The 26,806-nt window shown below is 47.6% G+C and overlaps 1 protein-coding gene across 1 annotated transcript in view; it reads right to left on the bottom strand.

Moving 5' to 3' along the window:
* The window catches only part of PPP1R8 (protein phosphatase 1 regulatory subunit 8), a 66,052-nt gene that overhangs the window by 1,030 nt on the left and 38,216 nt on the right, over positions 1–26,806 (bottom strand). The window contains exons 4-7 of the mRNA XM_075333968.1: positions 24,898–25,115; positions 15,391–15,535; positions 14,717–14,781; positions 1–134 (exon numbers count right to left, since the gene is read on the bottom strand). The exon at positions 1–134 is cut by the window's left edge and continues 1,030 nt beyond it. Coding sequence (XP_075190083.1) covers positions 1–134; positions 14,717–14,781; positions 15,391–15,535; positions 24,898–25,115 — 562 coding nt within the window. The remainder of the gene's footprint in view (positions 135–14,716; positions 14,782–15,390; positions 15,536–24,897; positions 25,116–26,806) is intronic.

Here is a 26,806-nt window from a genome sequence, read left to right on the forward strand (position 1 = left end):
GCCGTTTGTGCACCTGATTCAGCATGAGTGGGAGGTAGACCACCATACAAGCCTCCAGTAAATGGGAAGTTCTGCACGCGACGTCCCACTGAGTCTTCTAAGCTAAGAGAACCTGAGGTTTCAATTTTCTTTTTCTGTGGGAATAACACAAATTTGAAATATAAAAGAAAAGTGAACATTGGACATAAAAAGTCTACACACTCCTATTAACATGCCTGGTTTTGTCATGCAAAAAAACAAAAAACAAAAATCAACCAAAGACACGACCATGGTACCCCAGCTGTGACCTCAGGTGAACTGACTGGAGGTGAGTGAACTCACTGAACTCACCTCAAGTGAACTCATTGAACTCCATACCGGTTTAGTCAATGTGTGCACACTGAGTATTTGGTTGCAGACATTTCTGTACAAAAACTGCATTTCCTGGCAAAATACTGAACCAAAACCGCATGGGTTTTGATGCAGTTTTGGTGCAGAAATGTCTGCACCCAGATACTATTAGCATATAAGGCAGTAGAAAGGTAATAAGGAAGAAACAAGCAGTTTCGATACGCGTTGGATTGGCCCCTGGAAGCCGCCATACTCAGTGGTGAAGTCAGCCATCCTGCTCCTGCACGATCTGTGTCCGGCGCCTTGCTGTGTTTGGGACGCTGACGGCTGAGGCGTCCAGCAGCAGCATCGCACCTAGCAGACCGGCGGACCGCTCTGCTGTGCTGGCATATACCCTCACAGTACCCCGCACCAAAAATGATTTCTGAGGTTGGCGCAACATAAAGTGGACCTACTAATCTCCGAGCACTCCGTAACTGGAGTTTACTCGGACTCCGTTCCGGAGTTACATTTTTTTCAAGCAAACTATCTAAAACCAGCCCCAAAACGGAGTCTCCCTCCCTCTAACCTCCGGTTTTTAGTGGATATGTCTATCGGTTACGTATGGTCACAGTGAGTGCCCACCTTGGTTGAAGTATATATTTGTTACCTTGGCACTTTTCCTGTGGTGCTTAATTGTTTTATTTACCTGTGTTTTGACCCCAGTGGCAGAGCTATTTGTGCAGCAGTATTATGCTTAGACTATTTCCTTTGACACTTTTGCAGGAGTGATTGAAACTGCTTGCATCAGTCTCGTGCTCTCCATGAGTTGTTCATTAAGGGCGCAGATACTCACTTTTTATCCTTTGCACCCAAATACTCACTGTGTACACATTGCCCAATTCCACAATCTAGCATAGAGTTTAGTGACTTTACTTGAGGTCACAGCTGGGTTCCCAGGTGTGACTTCAGGTAAACTGAAGTGAACGCATTGACCTCACTTCAGGTGAAGTAATTGAACTTAATGCCGGATTAGGCAATGTTTGCACAGTGAATATTCAGGTGCAGACATTACTGCATCAAATCTGCATCTCCTGACAAAATAAAAAACTATGTTGTTTTGGTGCGGTATTTTGCCAGGAGATGCAGTTTTGGTACAGAAATGTCTGCAACCAAATGCTGTGCACATATTGCCTAATCCGCTCAATAACTTCATCTGAGATGAGTACACCTGAAGTCATAGCTGGGGTAATAATAATAATAATAATAATAATAATAATAATAATCTTTATTTCTATAGCGCCAACATATTCCGCAGCGCTTTACAATTCAGGAGGAACATATACATATCATATACATAAACATATACAAACAAGTAACAATTATAGAGGATACAATATTTAAAAGGAAAAATGGCAACCCTGCTCGTGAGAGGTTACAATCTACAATGAGATGGGGGGAGGGGCAAGGTACAAGTGTTTATTTAAAATGACAATCCAGCCAGCTCATGGGGGATAGATGATGGCTTCCTGGACCAGTTGTCCAGAGCCTTGAGATGCATTTGGGTGCCATGGAGTTTGACGTGGGGTTATGTTCTGAGAAGTTGTAGAGGGATTAGGTGAAATTAGTTTGGCTAGGGAGTGTGATAGGCCAACCTAAAAAGATGCATTTTTAGGGAGCGTCTGAAGCTGAGTAAGTTGTGATTTGTCCTAACATCTTGGGGTAGAGCGTTCCAGAGGTTTGGTGCAGCTCGGAAGAAGTCTTGGATTCGGGAGTGGGAGGTTCGAATTAGTATGGATGTTAGTCGAAAGTCATTTGCAGAGCGTAGAGAACGGGTGGGATGATAGACAGAGAGGAGGGTGGAGATGTAGGAAAGTGCTGCACTGTGGAGAGCTTTGTGGGTGAGAACAAGCAGTTTGAATTGGATCCTGTGATATATGGGCAGCCAGTGCAATGACTGGCACAGAGCAGAGGCATCCGAGTAGCGGTTAGCCAGATAGGTGACCCTGGCTGCTGCATTAAGGATGGACTGTAGAGGGGAGAGTCTAGTTAGGGGGAGACCAATTAATAGAGAGTTACAGTAGTCAAGGCGAGAGTGGATCAGGGCCACGGTGAGGGTTTTTGTTGTTTCCATTGTGAGAAAGGGGCGGATTCTAGCGATGTTCTTGAGGTGCAAGTGGCAGGTGCGGGCAAGAGATTGTATGTGGGAGGTGAAGGAGAGATCAGTGTCAAGTATAACCCCCAGGCAGCGGGCTTGCGGCCTAGGACTTATCGTTGTGCCACACACAGAGAGGGAGATGTCAGGGTTAGGAAGGTTGGGAGATGGAGGGAAAAGCAGAAGTTCAGTTTTGGAAAGGTTACATTTCAGATAGAGAGCAGACATGGTGTTGCAAACTGCAGTCAGGCAGTCACTTGTGTTCTGTAGTACAGCGGGGGTGAGCTCAGGGGATGAGGTGTATAGCTGTGTGTCATCAGCATAAAGATGGTACTGAAAGCCAAATCTGCTGATGGTCTGTCCAATTGGGGCAGTGTAGAGGGAGAACAGAAGAGGGCCAAGGACTGAACCTTGAGGGACCCCAACAGTGAGAGGGAGAGGAGAAGATGTGGAGCCAGCAAATGATACACTGAACGAGCGGCCAGAAAGATAGGAAGAGAACCAGGTACCGTGTACCGGGTACCGTGGGAACCTACCTGTGAGGCAAATCCCGGGATATGAAGATGAATTATGACTTCCAGTCATAATCGCTCATCACTCCCTGGCAGTGCCCCCCTCCCTTCTTGTTCTCAATGTCCAGCATCTGTGAAGGTGTTACACCTCCATGGCCATCTCCTGTGATATGGAGATGAGATGATGTGGGAACAATGGACACAGGATGACTCCCTGCCGTGACCCTGTGGTAGGAGCTGCTATCTCATTAGCAAGCTTGGAAGTATCCAGACAGAACGACTCCAGTAAAAAATGGTTCATATCTCGCAAGCCATATTTCCGATAAATATGGCAACCATAAAAATGGTGTCTCCGCATGCGGACGATGCTGGCACACCCTTTTTTATGGGAGCGGGAGCTTGGGAAATACCCCAGGCGTGATATCAGCCAATGTGGAACTAGTAGACAAGTCATGAGTCCTCTCATTCTGTAGCTAAATTCATAGCTGTCACAATGAGAGCGTTGGCGTCCGCCTACGACGCTCCCAGGCAAAGTTATGGCCCATATTCCATGTTGTGGATTGTCCATAACTCCAGCCAGGGGTGGAGCAGTGCTCCCTCTGAGGTCACTAAGGTAGGAGGGGACCTGGATTTGCCCAGGTTGATAACCCTACTTCGGCCATTTTCCAGGGTTCTTTCGCTGGGGGTCACGTGCAGGAAACATCTGTGGGAGTTCCTAGAAACCTGGTCTACAGCGCCCCCCTGTGGCCAGACGCACAAGGTAACTGATTGAATTGCATACCTGTTTGTAAAACATGCTTTATCTGTAACTGTACTCTGACATATGTATATTCTGTAGATTCCCTATTGTATATATTGTAGTTTCTAGTGTGCTTTAGGCTGATTAAATTATATAATTAATCTTGGGCTGTTCTGTTATCTCGATCTTGAATCCCACGTCTGTGTGTTCGGCTAATAGTTACCGTGAAGCGGTTGGTGGCAGCGAGTTGTGCCAAGGATTATTGTGGGGAGGCCAGTGAGATTCGGGGAGGTTTTATATATTCCGCCCGCGGAGGTCGGGGGAATATATACCCTACTCTCACCGGGGACCCTTCAATAATCGGCATAAGTAGTATAGCGGCCTCCTTGCTTATTGTCGGGCAATTCCATAATTGGCCTGACTATAAGAGGGGCGCTAGAGAGCGCGTCACGTGCTCTGTCTGTCGGTCGGGAGGTATAAAGGAGGGGTGACCCCCCACTTGTTACCCCCCGATTGTGACGTACTGGTAGCCAGCGCGGGGGATTTCTGAGTGACCCCCCCGGTGGTTTGTGACATATTGGTGGCATAGCGGTGGGATCGAGATAATAGTGTGTGTGAGTGTGAGACCCATACTCCCAGACACTAAAGACTGCCTGCAGCAGCTGTGGCTGCTGGGGTCTTCAGACTAGCTCAACACTAGAGTGTCAGAGTGCAGATACTGTAAGGTGTGTGGAGGCATCAGGTGTCAGTTCTGTGTCAGTGACCAAAAGTCTGCAAGAATGGCTGATGGCACCAGGAGCAGAGCTAGGCAACTGGCCAATGCTAAAGCAGGAGCCGAAGAGAGGGAGGACGGTGCTGTGGACAGTAATGAGGAGGTTGCCCACGAGTCCTCCAGGAGCTCGACGCCAGAAAACAGCTCTGCAGAGGACATTGCACAACCTGGCACTGATGGACAAGATGAGGAGCAGCTCACCCAAGGGTCCTCAACGAGCCAGATGCCAGTCCTCCGCTCTGAAATGGACAGTGAATCCCCTGGCTCTGCAGCGTGCCGCAGATCACCACTTGCCAATCCCTCCGGCCTGAGAGGTGCAGAGGCCCTCCTTCAAGCTGCCTTGGCCAGGCTTATGGCTGGAGACCGGGATACCTACGAGATACTCATGGCCGAGCGTGGGCGACAGGCAGCGCGTGACGCTGAGGCTGCGGAGCGGCAAGCAGCGCGTGACGCTGAGGCTGCGGAACGGCAAGCAGCGCGTGAGGCTGCGGAGCGGCAGGCAGCGCGTGAAGAGCGAGAGCGAGAGCGACAGGCAGACCGTGACTACCAGCTGCAGCTAGCTCAGCTCCGGCCCTCATCAGCCACATGTGACCTTCAAAACACCAAACTTCCAAAGGTCCGTGTTGAGGACTTCCCAGTGCTGGAGAAGGATGGAGACTTGGACTCTTTCCTGACTGCTTTTGAACGGACTTGCTTGCAGCACCATCTGGACAAGGATCAGTGGGCCAAATACCTGACCCCCCGTCTAAGGGGTAAGGCCCTGGATATCCTTGGGGACTTGCCTGCTGAGGCAGATCAGGGCTACGACACCATCAAGCGGGCCCTGATCCAACAGTACAACCTCACTCCAGAGTCCTACCGCAAGAAGTTCCGGACCCTGCAAAAGGGACCAAAGGACTCCTGGGCTGACCACCGGCGGGCACTTGCCCGAGCTGCCGACCACTGGACCCAAGGCCTGCAGCTTTCCACCGGACCGGAGATCCTGGACTTGTTCATCACGGAGCAACTCTTGTGGAACTGCCCTGAGGATCTCCGCCAGTTCATCCGAGACCAGAAGCCAAAGGGATCCACGGCTACAGCTGCCCTGGCCGATGACTACACCAACAATCGGGCTCCTGAGGCCAGGAGAGCAGCCACCAGCAGCACCTGGAGAGGGGGTAAGATGAATTCTACGACTGCCCCACCTGCCCCTAGACTGCAGGGGGTGTCCCCCTCAACTCCCCTCTCCAGGCCCGTGGCAGAACCAAGACGGTGTCACCAGTGCAACCTACCTGGACACTTCAAGGCCATGTGCCCTCAGCGTCCCAAGGCCCCGGCTCCGTCCCCGTCCCAAGGGCCGCCCAAGGTGTATTGTGTGGGTGGGGGTGGTGGTAGGTCCCTGGACAGCTTCCAACCTGTCACCGTCGGCCGGTCTGTGACCATAGGACTGCGAGACAGCGCCTCGGAGGTGACTCTGGTGCGGCCTGAGATGGTGTCCCCCCAAGACTTGATCCCTGGAAAAACCCTCGCTGTCTCCGGGATTGGAGGCATTGACCCGGCGCTGCCTGTTGCTGACATTTATGTGGACTGGGGCGCAGGGCGAGGGGTGAGGGAGGTGGGGGTAACTGATCGGATCCCCGCAAACGTGCTACTTGGGACAGATTTGGGGCAGATAACCTCCCAGTTTGGGCCCCCACCAAGGGCTGAACCTTCAGCCAGTACGGACATGACTCCTGACAATGTTAATGTGTTATCTATGAATGATGTGAGAGAGGGGGGAGTGAACTCTGATATTTCTGCTTGCACAGACACCATAGACACACACACAGCTGCAGCTGTGACAGGGGAGGGGGTCAGAGAAAGGTGTGACAATGCCTCTACAAGTAATCAGCCTGTGAGCTGGGATCTGCTGCCCTCTGCAGGGATAAGCAGAGAGCAGGGTGCTGCAGGGGGAGGACCAGTGTGTGGGGTGGGGGCTACCACAGCAAATGTGGGGTCCCCAGAGATTTCACAGCGGGGTTCTGTTGCTGCAGGAGGGGAACAGGCAGGTGAGATTGGGGCCGGTCCAGGAGCGGAAGTGCTCCCAGGTAAGATCTCGGTGCATGGTTCCCCCACAACCGGGGTGTCAGGAAGCCAGGTCGGTCTGCCTGAACCGGCGACTTGGTCAGGAACGGAGGAGGAGCAGGCACGACCCACGGTCGCAGCGGCTGTGGCCGCTGTCACCCGCAGTGGGAGTGCTGGAAGCCAAGGGGCCTCCCGGAGGTCCGATAGCTCTTCCCCTTCTGACCAAGTGGCAGCCGAGTCAGGTGGAGGCCAGGACACAGGTCCCGGGGTACTGACCGAAGATGTGACAGTCTCGTCGATTCTGGCCACATCTAGTCAGGGGTTTCAGGCAGCGTTAGAAGCTGACGACAGCCTGAAAGCTCTAAAGGAGCAGGCAGCACAGCCTCCCTCGGACTCGGACCCGGAGCGAGTGGTCTGGGACCAAGGACGGCTGTACCGGGCCACGGTCCAACAGGGTTCACCGGAGGCGTGGCCCAGGGACCGACAGTTGGTGGTACCCTATCCGTTCCGGACGGAGTTGTTGCAGATCGCACATGAGATTCCGATGGCCGGACACCTAGGGATCGCTAAGACCAAGGCCAGGTTAAACCAGCATTTCTACTGGCCAAAAATGGGGGCCGATGTGGCTGCCTACTGCCGTTCGTGTGAAACCTGTCAGAGAGTGGGGAAGGCGGGGCCACGCCCCAAAGCCCCACTGGTATCTCTGCCCATCATCGATGAGCCTTTCAGGAGGGTGGCTGTGGATCTGGTCGGCCCGCTGGCCATCCCCAGCAGCTCCGGGAAACGCTTCATACTGACGGTAGTGGACTATGCCACCCGGTACCCAGAAGCAGTGGCCTTGTCGTCCATTCGGGCTGACAAGGTGGCCACCGCATTGCTGGAGATTTTCTCCCGAGTGGGTTTTCCCCAGGAAATGCTCACTGACCGGGGGACCCAATTCATGTCCCAGCTGATGGAGGCCCTCTGTAAGCAAGTCCAGGTGCGACATCTGGTGGCCAGCCCGTACCATCCACAGACTAATGGCCTGTGCGAGCGGTTTAATGGCACCTTAAAGCAGATGCTTAAGATGTTGGTCGACTCCCATGGGCGTGACTGGGAGCGGTATCTCCCACACCTGTTATTTGCTTACCGGGAGGTTCCACAGGCCTCAACAGGATTCTCACCGTTTTAGCTCCTGTACGGGCGACGTGTGCGGGGCCCCCTGGCTCTGGTGAAAGAGGCTTGGGAAGGGGATTTGGCCACCCCTGGAGTGTCGGTTATCGAGTATGTCATGCGCTTCCGGGACAAAATGCAGGCCTTGACGCAACTGGTACACGACAATATGGCTCAAGCCCAGGCCGATCAGAAGCGTTGGTACGACCAGAACGCTTGTGAGAGGACCTACCAAGTGGGTCAAAAGGTGTGGGTACTGGTCCCCGTACCACAGGACAAGCTTCAGGCAGCCTGGGAAGGCCCATACCTCGTGTACCAGCAGCTCAACCCTGTGACGTACCTGGTCACCCTGGACCCTGCCCGTGGAAGGCGGAAGCCCTTCCATGTGAACATGATGAAGGCACATCATGAGCGGGAGGCGTGTGCGCTCCCCGTGTGCAACCTGCCCGAGGAGGGAGAAGCGGAAACCCTCTTGGATATGCTAGCCCAGGTTAGGGCCGGCGGATCCATTGAGGATGTGGAGGTTGGCCACCAGCTCTTGGAGGACCAACGGTCCCAGCTGTGGGCCACCCTCCTCCCCTTCCGGGGGTTGTTTACCAACCAGCCCGGAAGGACTGACTTGGCTGTCCATCACGTGGACACTGGGGATCATCCCCCGATCCGGCGTTCAGCATATCGGGTCTCCCTGGAGGTGCAGCAACACATGCGCCAGGAGATTGACGAGATGCTGAAGCTGGGGGTGATCCAGGCATCCAACAGCGCTTGGGCCTCGCCTGTAGTCCTCGTCCCTAAGAAGGACCGAACCACTCGGTTCTGCGTGGACTACAGGGGGCTCAATGCTGTCACGGTCGCCGATGCGTACCCAATGCCACGCATCGATGACCTGCTCGATCAGTTGGCCGGGGCTCAGTACCTGACCATCATGGATCTGAGCCGGGGATATTGGCAGATCCCCCTGACTCGCAAGGCCAGGGAACGCTCTGCCTTTATTACCCCATTTGGACTGTACGAGTCCACAGTGATGCCATTCGGGATGAGGAATGCCCCTGCCACTTTCCAGCGGATGGTCAACACCCTGCTCAAGGGACTTGAAGGGTACGCGGCCGCGTACCTGGATGACATTGCCGTCTTCAGTCCCACCTGGGAGGACCACCTAGAGCATCTAGCACAGGTGCTCAGGCGGATCCACCAGGCAGGTTTGACCATCAAGCCGGGAAAGTGTCAGCTGGCCATGAGCGAGGTCCAGTACCTCGGTCACCGGGTAGGCGGGAGAACACTGAAGCCCGAGCCTGAGAAAGTGGAAGCCATCGCATCCTGGCCCACCCCCAGGACCAAGAAGCAGGTGATGTCCTTCTTGGGGACCGCTGGGTACTATAGGAGGTTTGTTCCATGCTATAGTAGCCTGGCAAAGCCCTTGACGGACCTCACCAAGAAGAAGCTGCCCTCTGCAGTCGATTGGACAGTGGACTGCGAGACAGCCTTCCGGGCCCTAAAGGACGCCCTGTCCAGCCCGCCCGTGCTACAGGCAGCCGACTTCACGCGGCCGTTTGTAGTACAGACCGACGCCAGTGACTTCGGCCTCGGTGCGGTACTCAGCCAGGTGGACTCTGCGAGCCAAGAGCACCCAGTCTTGTACCTGAGCAGGAAGCTGTTACCAAGGGAAGTGGCCTATTCCACGATGGAGAAGGAGTGCCTGGCCATAGTGTGGGCCCTGCAGCGTCTGCAACCCTATCTATACGGGCGCCACTTCATCGTGGAGACGGACCACAATCCCCTCAGCTGGTTGCACACCGTCTCTGGGACGAATGGGCGATTGTTGCGATGGAGCCTTGCGCTCCAGCAATACAACTTCACCATTCGCCACAAAAGGGGCCGTGACCACGGTAACGCAGACGGGCTGTCCCGACAAGGAGAGGTCGCGGACGGGCGCACGGGGGAACACCGGAGTGTGCTGCCCCCTAGCGCCCTCAAAAGGGGGGAGGTGTGAGGCAAATCCCGGGATATGAAGATGAATTATGACTTCCAGTCATAATCGCTCATCACTCCCTGGCAGTGCCCCCCTCCCTTCTTGTTCTCAATGTCCAGCATCTGTGAAGGTGTTACACCTCCATGGCCATCTCCTGTGATATGGAGATGAGATGATGTGGGAACAATGGACACAGGATGACTCCCTGCCGTGACCCTGTGGTAGGAGCTGCTATCTCATTAGCAAGCTTGGAAGTATCCAGACAGAACGACTCCAGTAAAAAATGGTTCATATCTCGCAAGCCATATTTCCGATAAATATGGCAACCATAAAAATGGTGTCTCCGCATGCGGACGATGCTGGCACACCCTTTTTTATAGGAGCGGGAGCTTGGGAAATACCCCAGGCGTGATATCAGCCAATGTGGAACTAGTAGACAAGTCATGAGTCCTCTCATTCTGTAGCTAAATTCATAGCTGTCACAATGAGAGCGTTGGCGTCCGCCTACGACGCTCCCAGGCAAAGTTATGGCCCATATTCCATGTTGTGGATTGTCCATAACTCCAGCCAGGGGTGGAGCAGTGCTCCCTCTGAGGTCACTAAGGTAGGAGGGGACCTGGATTTGCCCAGGTTGATAACCCTACTTCGGCCATTTTCCAGGGTTCTTTCGCTGGGGGTCACGTGCAGGAAACATCTGTGGGAGTTCCTAGAAACCTGGTCTACAGCGCCCCCCTGTGGCCAGACGCACAAGGTAACTGATTGAATTGCATACCTGTTTGTAAAACATGCTTTATCTGTAACTGTACTCTGACATATGTATATTCTGTAGATTCCCTATTGTATATATTGTAGTTTCTAGTGTGCTTTAGGCTGATTAAATTATATAATTAATCTTGGGCTGTTCTGTTATCTCGATCTTGAATCCCACGTCTGTGTGTTCGGCTAATAGTTACCGTGAAGCGGTTGGTGGCAGCGAGTTGTGCCAAGGATTATTGTGGGGAGGCCAGTGAGATTCGGGCGAGGTTTTATATATTCCGCCCGCGGAGGTCGGGGGAATATATACCCTACTCTCACCGGGGACCCTTCAATAATCGGCATAAGTAGTATAGCGGCCTCCTTGCTTATTGTCGGGCAATTCCATAATTGGCCTGACTATAAGAGGGGCGCTAGAGAGCGCGTCACGTGCTCTGTCTGTCGGTCGGGAGGTATAAAGGAGGGGTGACCCCCCACTTGTTACCCCCCGATTGTGACGTACTGGTAGCCAGCGCGGGGGATTTCTGAGTGACCCCCCTGGTGGTTTGTGACACTACCGCAGTGACCTCGAGTGAACCTAGCGACATCACTGCTCACAGCTGCACCTGAGTCAGTATGTCTCTGAAGCCACAGTGAGTGGTCACGTTTTCTAATGTGACCGAAACTGCGACCTCAGGTGTAGCAGAGCAACCTCATGTGGATTACGTTGGACCTGTAGGGGTGTTACTATATTGGTGAAAAAGAGTTTGTTTTTTTAAATAAAGGATTTTTCTCTGTGTTAATTTCCTTTTACTTACAGGGTTAGTAATGGGGGTCTCATAGACCCCTCCCCATTATTAACTTCGAGCTTGATGACTGCTGAGATTTTTCGACAAATTACAGCAGTCATTAACCTCTTATATTACCCCAATTGCCATCGCACCAGGGCAATCGGAATGTGTCGGGTAAAGTGCCAGAATTGTTGCATCTAATGGATGCGTCAATGCCGTGGTGGCTGCAGCCTGCACTTTCTAGGCTGGAGGGCACAATAACCATGGGCCTACCCAGCCTGAGAATAGGCTCCAAATTTGAGATACAATTTTCTCCTGAGCACCTGTGATTCAGTGACGCAGAGCTTTATCCCAGATACAGCCAGAGAATAGCAGCTGTCTGCTTTAACTTGGCTGGGTATCAAAATTGCAGTAGACCGCATGCTGTTTTTTAAAATTATTTAAATAATTTTTTTAAAAAAGCCGCATGGGGTCCCACATATTTTGATACACAGCCAAGATAACGCGCACAGCTAGGGACTGTAGCCATCTGCTTAATCTGCGCTGGGTATCAATATATGGGAAACCATGTCATTTTTTTTCATTTATTTTTACACTCCACAACCAATCATGCAAGCACGCCTGCAGTCTGACGGCAACCAATCACAGACGCTGTTACAGAGGGTGGGCGGGTGAAGCAGTGAATATGCATGAACGCTACTAAGGCACCCAGAAGCAGTGTGACAGCCACACAGGAGGATCAGTAAGTACAACTGCCCTGCTTTGCAGCCCCCTATTCCTTTCTACCATTATTTTACAGCAAAATATTTAGGACTTATATGTGGTTTGACGTCTGTGCAGATGTTCAAGTTCAAGTCCAGTCACCCATCACTAGTCTTCAGCTTTGTATTTAGAAACAAAATAATTAAAATTAAAAAAATTAAGTGGGGTCCCCCCTATTTTTGACAGCCAGCTAAGGTGGCCCCTTTGGGCATGCTAACATACTAAGAGGATGGACTAGTCGGGGAAACAATGCCCTTGCAACTAGCCCCTCTGTGTTCATTAGCATATCATAAAGAATCTTTAGAAATACTTTTTCTAAAGATCTCTTTATGTATGCGACTATATGCTAGGACAGTTCGACAGGGATTGGAACTGCTGGTGGTTCTGGGTGCATATATTTAATACCTTGATATTTTGACTCATTGTGAATGCATCATATGCTGCTATTCTATTCTAATTAATGTGAATACGTGGTTGCAGCTACCCCAGTTAATGTGAACATATGGTTGCTGCTATTTGTGCATAGCTGATTACTTTTAACTACGGTGAACATATTTATTGCTGTTAGGGTGTATTTAACACTCTAAAACCAGACACCTTGATAGCTGCAAACTTATCACTTAGAACTTATTTAGCTGCTTTCCATATTATATACCTCATACTTGCCTTATCCACTTCATCTATATTTATACACACCAGTTACACTATTTATACATGAGATATGGAATTGACTTGTATGAGTATTATTTATTGTTCACTTATTAACTGTTTCTAGCAGTTCCTCTTCTGGTGATTGGAATTTTGTGTGTGCGCGTGTGTGTGTGTGTGTGTGTGTGTGTGTGTGTGTGTGTGTGTGTGTGTGTCCGCTAAAGGAATTCGCACCGTTGCATTTACAATCACAACATTTTGCACAGACACCCCATGTGACTCAGGGAACGTCGTAGCCTGTTTTGACAGGAAAATTTAACCCCGCGCTTTACAGTTGCTCTCCAAAACACCTGTCTCCATTAAAGTCAATGGAGATAGGAGCTACAGCTTATTAATAGAAGCTGTGAGTGGTTGCTGTGGGAACAAAATAAATTGTTAGTATAAGAAACTTATGTGTGAGGTAATAAGATGTCGGTGGGGAGACGATAGAGAGAGACGGGGGGGAGAGACGGGGGGGGGGGAAGAGACAGGGGTGGGGGAAAGAGAGACAGGGGGGGAAAGAGAGACAGGGGGGGAAAGAGAGACAGGGGGGAAAGAGAGACAGGGGGGAAAAGAGAGACGGGGGGGAAAGAGAGACAGGGGGGGAAAGAGACAGGGGGGGAAAGAGACAGGGGGGGAAAGAGACAGGGGGGGAAAGAGAGACAGGGGGGGAAAGAGAGACAGGGGGGGAAAGGGAGACAGGGGGGGAAAGAGACAGGGGGGAAAAAGACAGGGGGGGAAAAAGAGACGGCGGGGAAAAGAGACAGGGGGGGAGAGAGAGGGGGAAGAGATACAGACAGAGAGACTGATACAGAGACAGACGGAGAGAGACACAAACAGACAGACAGACATGGATAGAGACTGACAGACAGGGAAAGAGACAGACAGACAGATAAAGCCACACACACAGAGACAAAACACAGAGACCGAAAGAGATAGACAGACACAGACAGACTGGGAGAGAGACAAAGACACTTACTATCCCGGGCAACGTCTGGGTACTACAGCTAGTTCATTTATATATTCTGATTATTTATGGTGGCTTGGTTGCCTCTTATGGGGACTCCTTGTTTATTTTTAAATAATCTGTATTTTATACATGTTAAAAATTAAAGTAATATATTTTAACATTATTTGCACATATTTCCTGCTAATTCCATCTTTTTATGTTTGTGGAATGTATTTAAAGTGTATTCTTCAATTCAGTTGCACAGATTATGGGTGACATTAAAAAAAAAAGGTGGAAAAAATTCTGATATTCATTTGGGATGATTTTTTTTTTTACCTGACAAAGACCTGGCATTTTAATAGAGGTGTTTAGATTTTATATACAATATATATTCTAAATACATATAACATTTGGCCAAGAAAGAAAACCTACCTTTTATTTAATTAGATAGTTTTATTGAATTTATTAAACAAAAGAAAACATAGTACAATCTTAATAAAGGTATCCATACAAACCCCCGCTCTCACCCTTAAGGCCCCGTCACACACAACGAGATCGCTAACGAGATCGTTAACGAGATCGTTGCTACGTCACCGTTTCTGTGACGCAGCAGCGATCTCGTTATGTGTGACCCGTACCAGCGATCAGGCCCCTGCTGTGAGATCTCTAGTCGTTGCTGAATGGTTGGGACCATTTTCTTCAAAGGCGATGTCCTGCTGGGCAGGACGCATCGCTGTGTTTGACGCCTACCAACGACCTCCTAACACAGTCCCAACGCCCGCCGAGATCGTTATACAGGTCGCTGATAGTTACTACGTCGTTGGTAAGATCTGACCGTGTGACATCTCACCAGCGATTCTTATCAGGTCACATCGTTTTCAGGATCGCTGGTAAGTCGTTAAATGTGACGGGGGCTTTACTCATCTCTAGACAATGTATGCATAGACAAATATTGGTACAGAAAATTACAATTACATCAATGCTCAAAACTGTTAACATATACTGTATAGTTATATATTTTTTGCGCTATTAAGTCCCCTGAATATTTCCAATAAAACTTACTATCATTATACCCCATTATCTATTAACAAGTTAGGGCTCATATTATAAGCCACATATTTACCCAGGTAATGACCCTAAAACCTACCTTTACTGGTACTACAGCTGTTTGCACCATGTTCCTGAAGCGACCGACTGAAGGGTCTACATCCTCTGTTAGGAGAAACAAAAATGCACTTGAAGGGTGTGTCTGTGTTTAATTTGAAATATGATCAGTACAAGAAAACTTCAAAACCTTTCAAATTATAAAACCTTGACTGCGGATTAATGAGTTAAAGGCTATGTGCCCACGGGAGCTTGTACCTAGGGATATATCCGCAGGTACGGCCGCAGGTTTCCCGCAGCAGCTCCCAAGAATCCGCAGTTATACATAGCTGTGGGTTTCCAGCAAAATATCTGCGGAAAACCTGCAGACATTCGTGTGACTCAATCTCCATAGTGGAGGGCCGGGATTTCTGCAGATATTTCCTCAGGAATAATTGACATGCAGTTACATGCGGCTGCAGGACATCCGCAGCATGGACACAGACACTCCCCATGTCCCATAGGATAACATGTGAGTGTACATGCTGAAACCTGCGGATTTATCTAGAAAATCGATAAATCCGCAGGTTTTCCGTGGCAAAATCCACAGGTACAGAGTCCCATGGGCACATAGCCTAAAGGACCTTTAAAAATCACAGTAATTATATTGGAAAATGATCACTCATGGCTCGGAACTATCCACTATAAGATTTAAAAAGCCTCCATTCATTGCCTCACCTGGATTAATAATCTCATCGTCTTCACTAAATGTGACTCTGTAATTCCTCTTTTTTCGTCTAGATCTTTGGATGTCCAAGTTGCCCTCTTCTATGGTTAACGTTGATATTCTCTTGTTATGAGCAGTGTTGAACTCTGTAAGATTCTACAAAAAGATATTGAGGTTTTAACATGACTGCCTATTTGATAATCTTCAATACAATATAAATTGAAATATTTATATTCTATGACCTCATTCTGACAATTGTTCTTATATGAAATACAAAAAGTACGCACCAGTCCAATTTTTATCAGTGTCTGACTAGGCTTTTATCAAACAATGAAAAATCAGCCAGCACACAGGTGCTATCCTATATTTTTCTTGGACCTCTAGACTTGAATTAGAGAGTTTGATGAGTAACTCAGTCCTCAAAACTACGCAGACAAGTGAACAGTCCCATAGACTATAATAGGTAGGAGTTGTGTGAAAAATATGCATAGAACATGTACATTGAAAAACTGGGGTCAGAATGATTGTTTCATCCCATACGCTTTGATTGTACGCTAACATTCCATAGTAGAACACCTTATAAAAAGGTATGATAATGAAAGTGTGAATATCAAATGCGCTCTCTGCCTAAATATTTTCAAAATCCGATTGCTCATGCATTCTCCAATAAAAGCTTGGCTGGTCAATACAATTAGCTATCATTTTCAGCACAGCTCCACTAAGTTTTGTGGTCCTTTCCAGTAGTTATGCGGAGGTCTACGAAAATATGCTCCAGAAGTTTATTGGGAAAGCAAGCATTCACCAAAACAGAGATCTCCGATGTGGCACCAGTCCTTCTTTAAAGGCAGTTATTTTCTTAATAGTACTGTTTTTTTGTGGTTTTATATTTATAAAGTATTATCAGAAGTACCAAGCTGTACACAGTCCACACCATAGCTGGAGTTGTGCAGTGGGAACTGACTCTGGAGCTCAGAATTAGCTGCAGTGAAATTACTGTGGATGCCGCCGTATATACTTTGTTGGTGTCTGCACAGCAGTAAAGTGGAGCTGAACACTCGTATGGAAAACAGCCATCTTTCCCTCATTGTGCACACAATCACAAACAGGGGAGGAATGAAGTCAACAGAAGGGAGAGAAGACGGAACAAATTTAAGCTACACGGTGCTTGGTTTGACCACTTTTCAAGCATTAGCTCCCTCTTCTGGCCAGTAGTGGGAAATATGAACATTATTTTTTCATGCCTCATATGGAAATGTTGCAATATTATGATACTACTTGGTTATCAATGAGAAAATTTCAGCAATTTTGGACTTTGATTGCTTCAACAATACTTCTGTACAGCGGCTTAGTTATGCCTGTTACTGTGACACTGACAGTCAGCCCTACTAGGCTTTGCTTTTGGTAGCACCTAACAGGCATGCACTGAAGGCTCAGTGACCTTCAGATTGCATGTACCATCATCTGGACACTGCAATCAGCCATTTAGGCTACATGTGCATGCTGCAGTTTTTCTGCACACAAACTGCAACCAAAACTGCACCTTGTCACAGAGAGCCTGGAAATGTTAAAAAAAAAAAAAAAAAAAACAAAAACAAAAACCCGCTTGTAATGATGGTGCATTTTTGTTACTTTTTTGATGCTTTTTTGTTGCGTTTTTGTCAATTCTCACTTCATGTGTTTGTCAGTATAGAAAGTGTGACGAAACTGCGACAAAAAAGCAAGAAGAATGAACATGCTGCATTTTTTTTGTCAGATGTTTGTGACAAATAAACTGCAGATAAAAAAATACAATGTGCGCACATCAAATATGAATTCTCATAGACTTTGCTGGGTATTCAAAAGTCCGAACTTGCTGACAAAACTGCACCAAAACAAGTGACAAAAAAGCAACAAAAACTGCAACGTGCGCAAGTAGCCTCAAATGGAGTTTGTTTCCCCTAAAGTGAAAATTCATCTGCTTTAACACTTTATTTTTCAGACTAGAAGTTGCACTTAAGGCCCCGTTACACGCAACGACATCGCCTCGTTAGCGACGTCGTTGCGTGTGACACATACGAGCAACCGCTAACGATCCAAAATACTCACCAAATTGATTGTTGACACATCGTCCATTTCCAAAATATCGTTACTGCTTTTGGATGCAGGTTGTTCGGCGTTCCTGAGGCAACACACATCGCTACGTGTGACACCCCAGGAACGACGAACAACACCGTACCTGTGTCCTCCGGCAACGAGGTGGGCGTGTCTTTCATGCGGCTGCTCTCCACCCCTCCGCTTCTATTGGACGCCTGCCGTGTGACGCCGCACGAACTGCCCACTTAGAAAAGAGGCTGTTTGTCAGCCACAGCGACGTCGCTAGGAAGGTAAGTACGTGTGACGGGTACTAGCAATATTGTGCGTCAGAGGAGCGATTTGCCCGTGACGCATAAACGACGGGGGCGGGTGCTTTCACGAGCCACATCGCTAGGTTTCCTAGAGAAGGAAAATAGAAAAAAAAGATTTGAAAAAAAAACATGGTCATGAACAGGGGGGGGGGGGGGTAATCTGCTGCCGCACTGTTATGGGGGGTAATGTCCCACAATTCTGTACTAATGTCACCCGTCCTGGGCCCCTTCCAGGTATGTATGGCTCCCATTCTGGTATGTACACTGACAAGCAAAAGGGTAACCATCTTTAAAACTTTTGACTTTCAGGCTCTATCCAACACAGCTTCGAACGTGAGACTACCATCATTTTGTGGACAATCATCTTGACAATACCATACATAAATTTGACTTGCAACTATTTAGCATGTGATTAGATATACAGATTATTGTCATGTTACTGCATTGTTACTGTTTTACTCCTGGTAGTGGAAAAAATATTTTTCCCTGTATACAACAAATTACAACCTGTTCTCACATTCTCTAATAGCTCGGTGTGTTATTAGGTTGATTCCCATGTGAAAGGTAACTGGTTCAAATCAAGAAACAACCATGAAGATTTTCCAAGAAAAAAGAGAAACCACATCATCCAGCTTATCCATAGTGGTCTCTCAGCCAAGAAAATTGACAAACTGCACCAAGTGAGTGCCAAGACAATTGGAAGAATACGAAATAAAGTCTGTCCACCCATTCAAAAGCCAAGAGGTGGAAGTCCAGGCAAAATATCAGAGTCAACAAGTTGGCCCATCACAAGGTCTATCAGGTCTAGAGAGACAAACAATGCAGTGGAGGTGGCTTGAATGCTTCATTATACTAAGATCAAAGATGTCCATGCAAGCACCAAAAAGTGAAGAAGCCTTGTCTTCAATATCAACATAAGAAGCATTGGCTCGACTTTGCAAAAAAGTATGAAAAATGGACAATAGAAGATTGGAAAAGGGTGGTTTGGAGCAATGAAACAAAAGTCAATAGACTAGGCTTTGATGGGTGCAAATAGCTCTGGAAGAAAAAAATAGGTTAACGGATCGAGAACTTCAAGGAACTGTCAAGTTCGGTGTAGAAACCATGATAAGGTGCTGAGCTCTATGTGAGAATCCTACAAGACGAGTTACTTTGTACACTCGAGTATTATGAGTATAAAACGGATGATGGTGTTCCAGCAGGACAACGACTAAATGCATACGTTGAGATTGGTGAAGAAATGGTTCAATGACAACAATGAAGTAGAGGTGCTGGATTGGCCCTCACAGTCCCCAGACCTCAACCCAACTGAACATTTGTGGGTAGAGTTGAAGAAAAAGCAGGATACGTACCCAAGTGAGTCAACCGGTATGCGCCAACATTGGGAACGTGTAGAAAAAGCCTAGGATCAGATTTCAGTCGAGACATGCTTAAATCTGAACAAGCGCATGCCAAGAAGGATTTAGGCAGTGTTGAAAGCCAAAGGTGGATTTACAAAATAATAAATTAAATTTTAGATTTTAAGAAGTAATACTGTAACACGACAAGAATCTGCATAACTAATCATATGCAAAATAATTGCAAGTCAAATTTATGTATGAGATGACAAGATGGTTGTCTATAAAATGATGGTAGGCTCACACTCAAAGCTGTAGTAGACTGTGAGATATTGAGCCGGAAAGTTAATGTTACCCTTTTACTCGTCAGTATGTGGCTCACTCTGCGCATATATATATATATATATATATATATATATATATATATATATATATATATATATATATATATATATATATATATATATATATATATATATATATATATATATATATATATATATTTATTAATATATATATATTAATATATGTATATATATATATATATATATATATATATATATAACCCATGTTGGTGTATATGTTCCCCATCCTGGGCTCATCTTGGTATAAACGTCACTCATACTGGTATATATGCCCCCCATTCTGGGTCCATCCTGGTTTATATGTCTCTGATCTTTGTATATACAGTATATCAAAAAGTGAGTACACACCTCACATTTTTGTAAATATTTTATATCTTTTGTTGGGACAAAACTGAAGATATGACACTTTGGTACAATGTACAGTAGTCACAGTACAGCTTGTATAATGGTGTAAATTTGTATGTCCCCTCTAAATAACTGAACACACATCCATTAATGTCAAAAAACCCTGGCAACAAAAGTGAGTACACCCCTAAGTGAAAATGGCAAAATTGTGCCCATATTAGCAATTTTCCCTCCCTGTTGTCATGTGTTATCGCTCACACACTCTCATACTAGTGAAGCTCAATATGGCACCTCATTGCAAAGAATTCACTGAGGATCTCAAAAAAATAATTGTTCTGCTACATAATTATGGCCTAGGCTATAAAAATATAGCCAACACCATGACAGCACGGTGGCCCAGACCATAAAACAGTTATCAAGACTAAAAGCAGTTTAATGCCAGAAAGGCGCCAGAGGACAATTTCTTGTTTTTAACTTATCCTGGATGTTTATTTTAAAGTCATGAAAATAAATAATTTTTACGGATGTGCTAATCCAATCTTTTTGTACTTGAACAATATATCAATTTTTAAACTGAAAAAGAAAAAACAGACTTCCAAAAAAACCCCTGAAATTTATTTACAGACTTAGTTCAGCGATTAAAGCATCACTCCAGAGTTTTTAATTGCACTGCTGGAGTGGTAATTTAAATATTCAGTATTTTTCATACTAGCTGGCATGGAGCGGGGTTACAGGAGGCAGGAGCAGGCTGCGGTGGCAACTGGGGTTGGCACATGTCCCCACTAAGAAAGAAGATGAATATTCACCGCTCCCCCATGCCCCATAATCCTGCCCCTCTCTCTGCACTGAAGCTGGCGCAGAGAGGTTAACTCGATTATGGGCGTGAGGTGCTTCTATGAAAGTGCTATTTTCTGGGGCGGCTGCTGACTGCAATTCGCAGCGCGGGTGCCCAGAAAGCTTGGGCACCCTGCGCTGCGGATTCCAATCCCCAGCTGCCTAGTTGTACCTGGCTGGACACAAAAATTGGGCGAAGTCCTGGATGGAGTATGCTGAGCCTTTTAGTTCTGCAGCTGCTGTCTGCTTTCCTGCATGCACTAGTGGATGGAGCATGCTGAGCCTTTTAGTTCTGCTCCCCCTGTCTCTCCCTCCAGCATGCAGTCCTGGATGGAGCATGCTGAGCCTTGTAGTTCTGCAGCGGTCTGCTCTCCTGCATACACTAGTGAAGAATGAAGAACATATTAAAGAAGGAAATGACAGACTTTTTTTTTTTCCCAACAATCTTAAATGGCATTGTTCACTGAAAAAAAACGCATAAAACCGCAGTGAGCAAAAACGCAGCAAAACACAGCCAAAAACGCATCAAAAACCGCATGCATTTTTTGATGCGTTTTTTTTTTTTTTTTTTTTAGACGCTGCGTTTGTGCGTTTTTTGCAGGAAAAATGCACAAAAACGCAGCGTCAAAAAAACGCAGTGTGTGAACTTACCCTTAAGCAATAGTACTTTATGTGCATTTCTTGCAAATAGTTTGGCTTCACATAGGCATCTCCTGATGGTTGCAGTGCTCACCGGTAACTGAAGATCTGCTTTGATCTCTCTGGAGCTGAACACTGGATGTTTCTTTGCCATTGTTATTCTCAGACCAATGCAGATGGTAGTCTCTCTTTTCCTACTACATGTATCAGATTTTGTTTGCCATTTCAAAGTGATGGGAATATTTTTAGATTAGCAGTCAATTATATTCTGCACTTTATATGTTTTCACCTCTCCAATTAACTTGTTGATCAAAGTTCTTTCTCCTTCAGTAAAATGTCTGGAACGACCCGTTTTACTCACTGGCTAAAACTAGCAGACCCTAAATGATACCGGTTTATTCACAGAATGAATCTCACTAATGAACTCTGCACTGCTATTAATTAGAACACCCCCCTTTCAATAAAGGAGTCAAATACACCCAATTAGCACTGTGCAGGCCACAAGCGTTGATTTTGTTGGTTGCCCATTACTCGCCTACATCTTAAATTATTTTCCACATTGTATGATCTTTTCGGCCAAAAAAAGCAAACACATGATGTGAAACTACTGTTATTTTGCACAACTGTATTTGTAGAAGCATTTTTTATTCCATATGCAAATGAGGGGCTTCAGTGTAACCTTGGCATGACCTATAGCTTGGTGCACCATTATATCGGCCGATTTGCTTATTAATCCACAGTTCCTTATGATTGACAGTGAATGCTTAGTAAGGGCAAACGGTGGCTAAAATCAATTCCTGTTTCTACACTTGTGCAATGACCCTGCAGGAGCCCAGCAGTGCACTCCAGTGTGGGCAGGCACACAATGTAGCAGCGGGCATGCTTTAATGCCTGACGTTCTGCCACTAAGGCGGCCGCACATCACAAACCTTAAATGCCCACTCCTCCTTTGTGAAGTTGCTCGCGGCGCTTCATGGTGTATCGAGTGGGAGCCAGACAGGCAGGAGCCATGCATCAGAGCATGTCCGCAGCCACAGTCTATGCATGCCACTTGGCTTCTCTTCGTTGGTGTGCAAGAGCAGAAAAAAGGACTGATTTTAGATATCATTCACTCTTACTAAGCGAGCACTGTTAATCCCAATAAGGAACTTGGCTTAATATGCAAATCAGAGAGTATAGGGGTGCACCAAGGAATAAGTCATGCCTAGGGTACACTAAAGCACCCTCATTGGCATTTTAAATGAAATTAGATTTCTATAACTCTAAACTGTTTATGCTTAGAATGATGTTAATAGGCCTATAGACCAATATATAAAAGTTTAAGCACTTCAATTTACACTTTGGTAGGGGTTCAAGGTATTAAATGTCCCGGGTTAAAATCAGAGATCCCAACAAATGCATTAGATTAATAGCACAATTCTTGAGCCTACTGCATCCCATACAATAAAGAAAATTACCCTAACTTCTTGGTGGCAAAGTGGTATATATGCTACCAGCAATGTGTAAAAACAGGCATTCTATAGAACACCTAGGCAATGTATACAATGCCGGAAATAAGCCGTCAAAGTATGAAATACATCAGAAGTTCATACATTTCCTAGTCTTTCTATAAAATACCTAAATGACAAACAGGCGGAGTGTAGAATAATACTACAGGGGTGGTCTGTCCAAAAGTAGGTGGACAGAGCAGGCAGCAGATCTGTGAGACTGGCTCAGTTGCCCCCTTAGCATCCAAAAAAGTAAAATGAAGTGCAATTCAAAATGCCATTCTAGCCTCCCGTGCTGCAACAAATAGTCAGGAATGACACTTCTGATTCCTCTTTCTTTTCCCCAGTAAAGATATCCAGGAATGACACTTCTGTTTCTTTGCGTTTTTCCCAGTAAAGATATCCTGTTGTTCATTTAGGATTTCTTCTTTCATTAGTTTTTTGACTGTTTGTTACTAAAGACTTTTCCAATCTTGGCATTATATCAGACTTTACCTGAGCAGTTCTTGTCATTCTTTATATAATGCCTAGGAAAAGTATAGAACACATATTTCATACCTTGCCTGAAAACGACAGGGATTGTATACATTGCCTAGGTATTCTATAGAATGACGGGTTTTCATACATTGCCTGTAATATATACACTGATGAGAAGGAAATATGCAGTCACTTGCAACAGTAGCTGAATAAATAAAAATGGTTCTCTTCAGCAACAATGCTAATCTAAAGTAGATATAGGTTAAGACAGCCATTGTAAAACTAGGACCAGTTACATCTGAAAATTCAGCAGGTTTGTGCAATCAGCAAAGAGAACGAGTGCAGAAGCGGCCTAATGTATACCGTATTTTTCAGATTATAAGACACACTTTTCCTCCCAAAAATTTGGGAGAAAAATGAGGAGTGCGTCTTAAAAATCCGAATATAGCTTTACCGGGGGGGCCTGTCTGTGCGGCTCTGTGTGCGGTCGGGTGGCCAGGTGTCTGTGACTGCGTGCATGCGGGCGGCAGCCAGGCGCCTGTGGCTGTGTGCGGGTGGCAGCCGGGCGCCAGTGGCTGCGGGCAGGCGGGCGGCAGCCGGGCGCCTGTGGCTGCGGGCAGGCGGGCGGCAGCCGGGCGCCTGTGGCTGCGGGCAGGCGGGCGGCAGCCGGGCGCCAGTGGCTGCGGGCAGGCGGGCGGCAGCCGGGCGCCAGTGGCTGCAGGCAGGCGGGCGGCAGCCGGGCGCCTGTGGCTGCGGGCAGGCGGGCGGCAGCCGGGCGCCTGTGGCTGCGGGCAGGCGGGCGGCAGCCGGGCGCCTGTGGCTGCGGGCAGGCGGGCGGCAGCCGGGCGCCTGTGGCTGCGGGCAGGCGGGCGGCAGCCGGGCGCCTGTGGCTGCGGGCAGGCGGGCAGCAGCCGGGCGCCTGTGGCTGCGGGCAGGCGGGCGGCAGCCGGGCGCCTGTGGCTGCGGGCAGGCGGGCGGCAGCCGGGCGCCTGTGGCTGCCGCTCTATGCGGGTGGGTGGGCGGGCGGCCTACTGGCTGCCACTCTGCGCGTGCGGGCGGCTGTGCGGTAGGTTTCCCAGTGTGTCCGCAGTCCCAGTTTCAAACGATGGCGCCGGAAGTCAGCGCGTGCGCAGATGAAGCCTTTGGATGAGAGCTCCATCTGTGCATGCACCGCTCCAGGCGCCATCATTTGAACCGGGATCGCAGACAGATTGTGACACCCACCTCACCGGCCTGCTGCACCACTCACCCGCTGCTGCTGCCACGGACCCGCCGCGCCTGCCGCCACGGACCCGCTGCGTCTGCCAGCACAACCGCTGCCTCCTATGACCCCCCCCCCCGCTTCACCACCATTGCTGCCCCCCTCCAGTAAGACAACTCCAGAGTATAAGACTGACCCCATTTTTATTTTTTTTACCTTTTTTTCTCTCTAAATTTGGGGTGCGTCTTCTAATCCGGTGCGTTTTATAAAGCGAACAATACGGTACATATACTACTTTGGTCCACTCATTTTTTTTACATGGTCTGTGTGAAAAATAGCTCATATGCATTAGCACACAGACTAACATTGGGTGTGTGCTGTCCATTTTCCACAAAAAGAGCAAACAGACCAATCCTCTGAACATACTGTGTCAGATAAAAATCACTTACATCTAGTTCTGTCTCCTCTTCTGGAAGGCCCAAAAGACCTTTCAGCTCATCATCCTCCCCAGCTTTATCATCTCCTTTCAAAGCCGATGGAAGCGTTTGAGGTTTCTCTCGAAGTGTATACATTCGTGTTGACGCACCAAAGGAAACAGTGGAGTCAATGGGGATCTGTTGGGGCTTGTGTGCTTCCAAGCGAATATGGCCAAGAAAAGTGCCATGGGCTGAAAAATAAATACTGAACAGTTATAGACAGCATGAACAATTATTAGGCAAGTGACTACTAGGACCAGATCATCATTCTTAGGCTACTTTCACACATCCGGTTTGAGCCGTGTGGCTCAATCCGGCTGTGCAAGCTATGCAACGGATGCGGCGAAAACACCGCATCCTTTGCATACGTTTTTACATGCGGCCGGTCCGTTTTTTTCCGGTTGCGGCATGCTACTGAGCATGCGCAGTGGAAAAAACCACATGCGGCGGCCGGATGCGTTTTTTTTCCGCATCGCGCCGCATCCGGTGTCCATAGGCATGCATTGAAAAATGCGCCGCAGTGGCCGGATGCGGCGCAATGCGGTTTTTTTTGCCGGAGCAAAAAAACGTTGCAGGCAACGTTTCATCCGGCCGCGGCATCGGCTAAATCTGCCGCATGCGGCAAAAAACGGACCGACCGCAAGCCCATGCGGCACAATACGGCACTAATGTAAGTCTATGCAAAAAAAACCGCAACCGGCAGCAAAAAAAAAAACGGTTGCGGTTTTTCTGCAGAGCGCCGTATTTTGCCGCAGAGCAAATACCGGATGTGTGAAAGTAGCCTTATGCAGATTTTCTAACTCCAAGCAGTATAAACGTGAATGCTTATAAAATTAATTATATCAGGTGATGTGTATCTGTGTAATGAGGGAAGGTGAGGTCTAAGGATATCAAGGTGTGCAGAATTATTAGGCAGCTTATTTTCCTCAGGTATAATGGGCAAAAAAGATCTGACTGAAAAGTCAAACATTTCTACACGGCCCACAGAGGGATACAGCTCTCGTGAAATTGCTAAGATATTGGAACCATAAAAAGTTTCCTTTCAAATCGTCAACACAGCACAAACTACGTGTTGAGAAAAATGAGATGTACATTAACTAGCAAATTTTTGAGAAGAATCAAGCGTGAAGAGACCAGGAAGCCAAATCCTCAAGTGATGTATATTCTAGAACAGCAACCTCCCTGGAGAGCTCAGGAGTACATGGTGTTAGTTGCTCAGAGACATGAGCAAGGTAAGGAGGGCTGAAACCTGACCATCACTGAAGATGACACGTTCAAACGTCAAGACTGGCCTAAATGATATCTGAAAACAGATTTTTCAAGGTTTTATGGACTGATCACATGAGAGGGACTCTTCATGGAAAAGTGGCTGGATCATCGAGCTGCACTTCAACTTGATGGTGTCTGGCATTATTAAAAATGAGCTTGTTGGACCTTTCTGAATTGAAGATGGACTCAAAATTAACTCCTAAATCCAAGCAGTGGTAAAGGAAAAAGTCTGCATCTTTTAAGAAAACCATGATTTTTATGCAGCACAATACTCCCCTGCGTGTATCACAGTACTTGCTTGGCAAGCCAGTATAGGACTTAAAGTGGACCCGTCACCAAATTTTCATGTTGAATTGGACACACAAGATTCTTGTAAGGCCTTAAGGCCGCTTTACACGCTGCGATCTCGCTAGCGAGATCACTAGCGTGCATGCCCGTCCCCATCGGTTGTGCGTCACGGGCAAATCGCTGCCCGTGACGCACAACATTGCTCGGACCCGTCACACTACTTACCTGCCTAGTGACATCGCTGTGACCGGCGAACCGCCTCCTTTCTAAGGGGGCGGTTCGTACGGCGTCACAGCGACGTCACTAAGCGGCTGCCCAATAGAAG

Source organism: Anomaloglossus baeobatrachus, chromosome 2 (genome assembly GCF_048569485.1).
Source record: "Anomaloglossus baeobatrachus isolate aAnoBae1 chromosome 2, aAnoBae1.hap1, whole genome shotgun sequence".
In the NCBI taxonomy this organism is placed as follows: Eukaryota; Metazoa; Chordata; class Amphibia; order Anura; family Aromobatidae; genus Anomaloglossus; species Anomaloglossus baeobatrachus.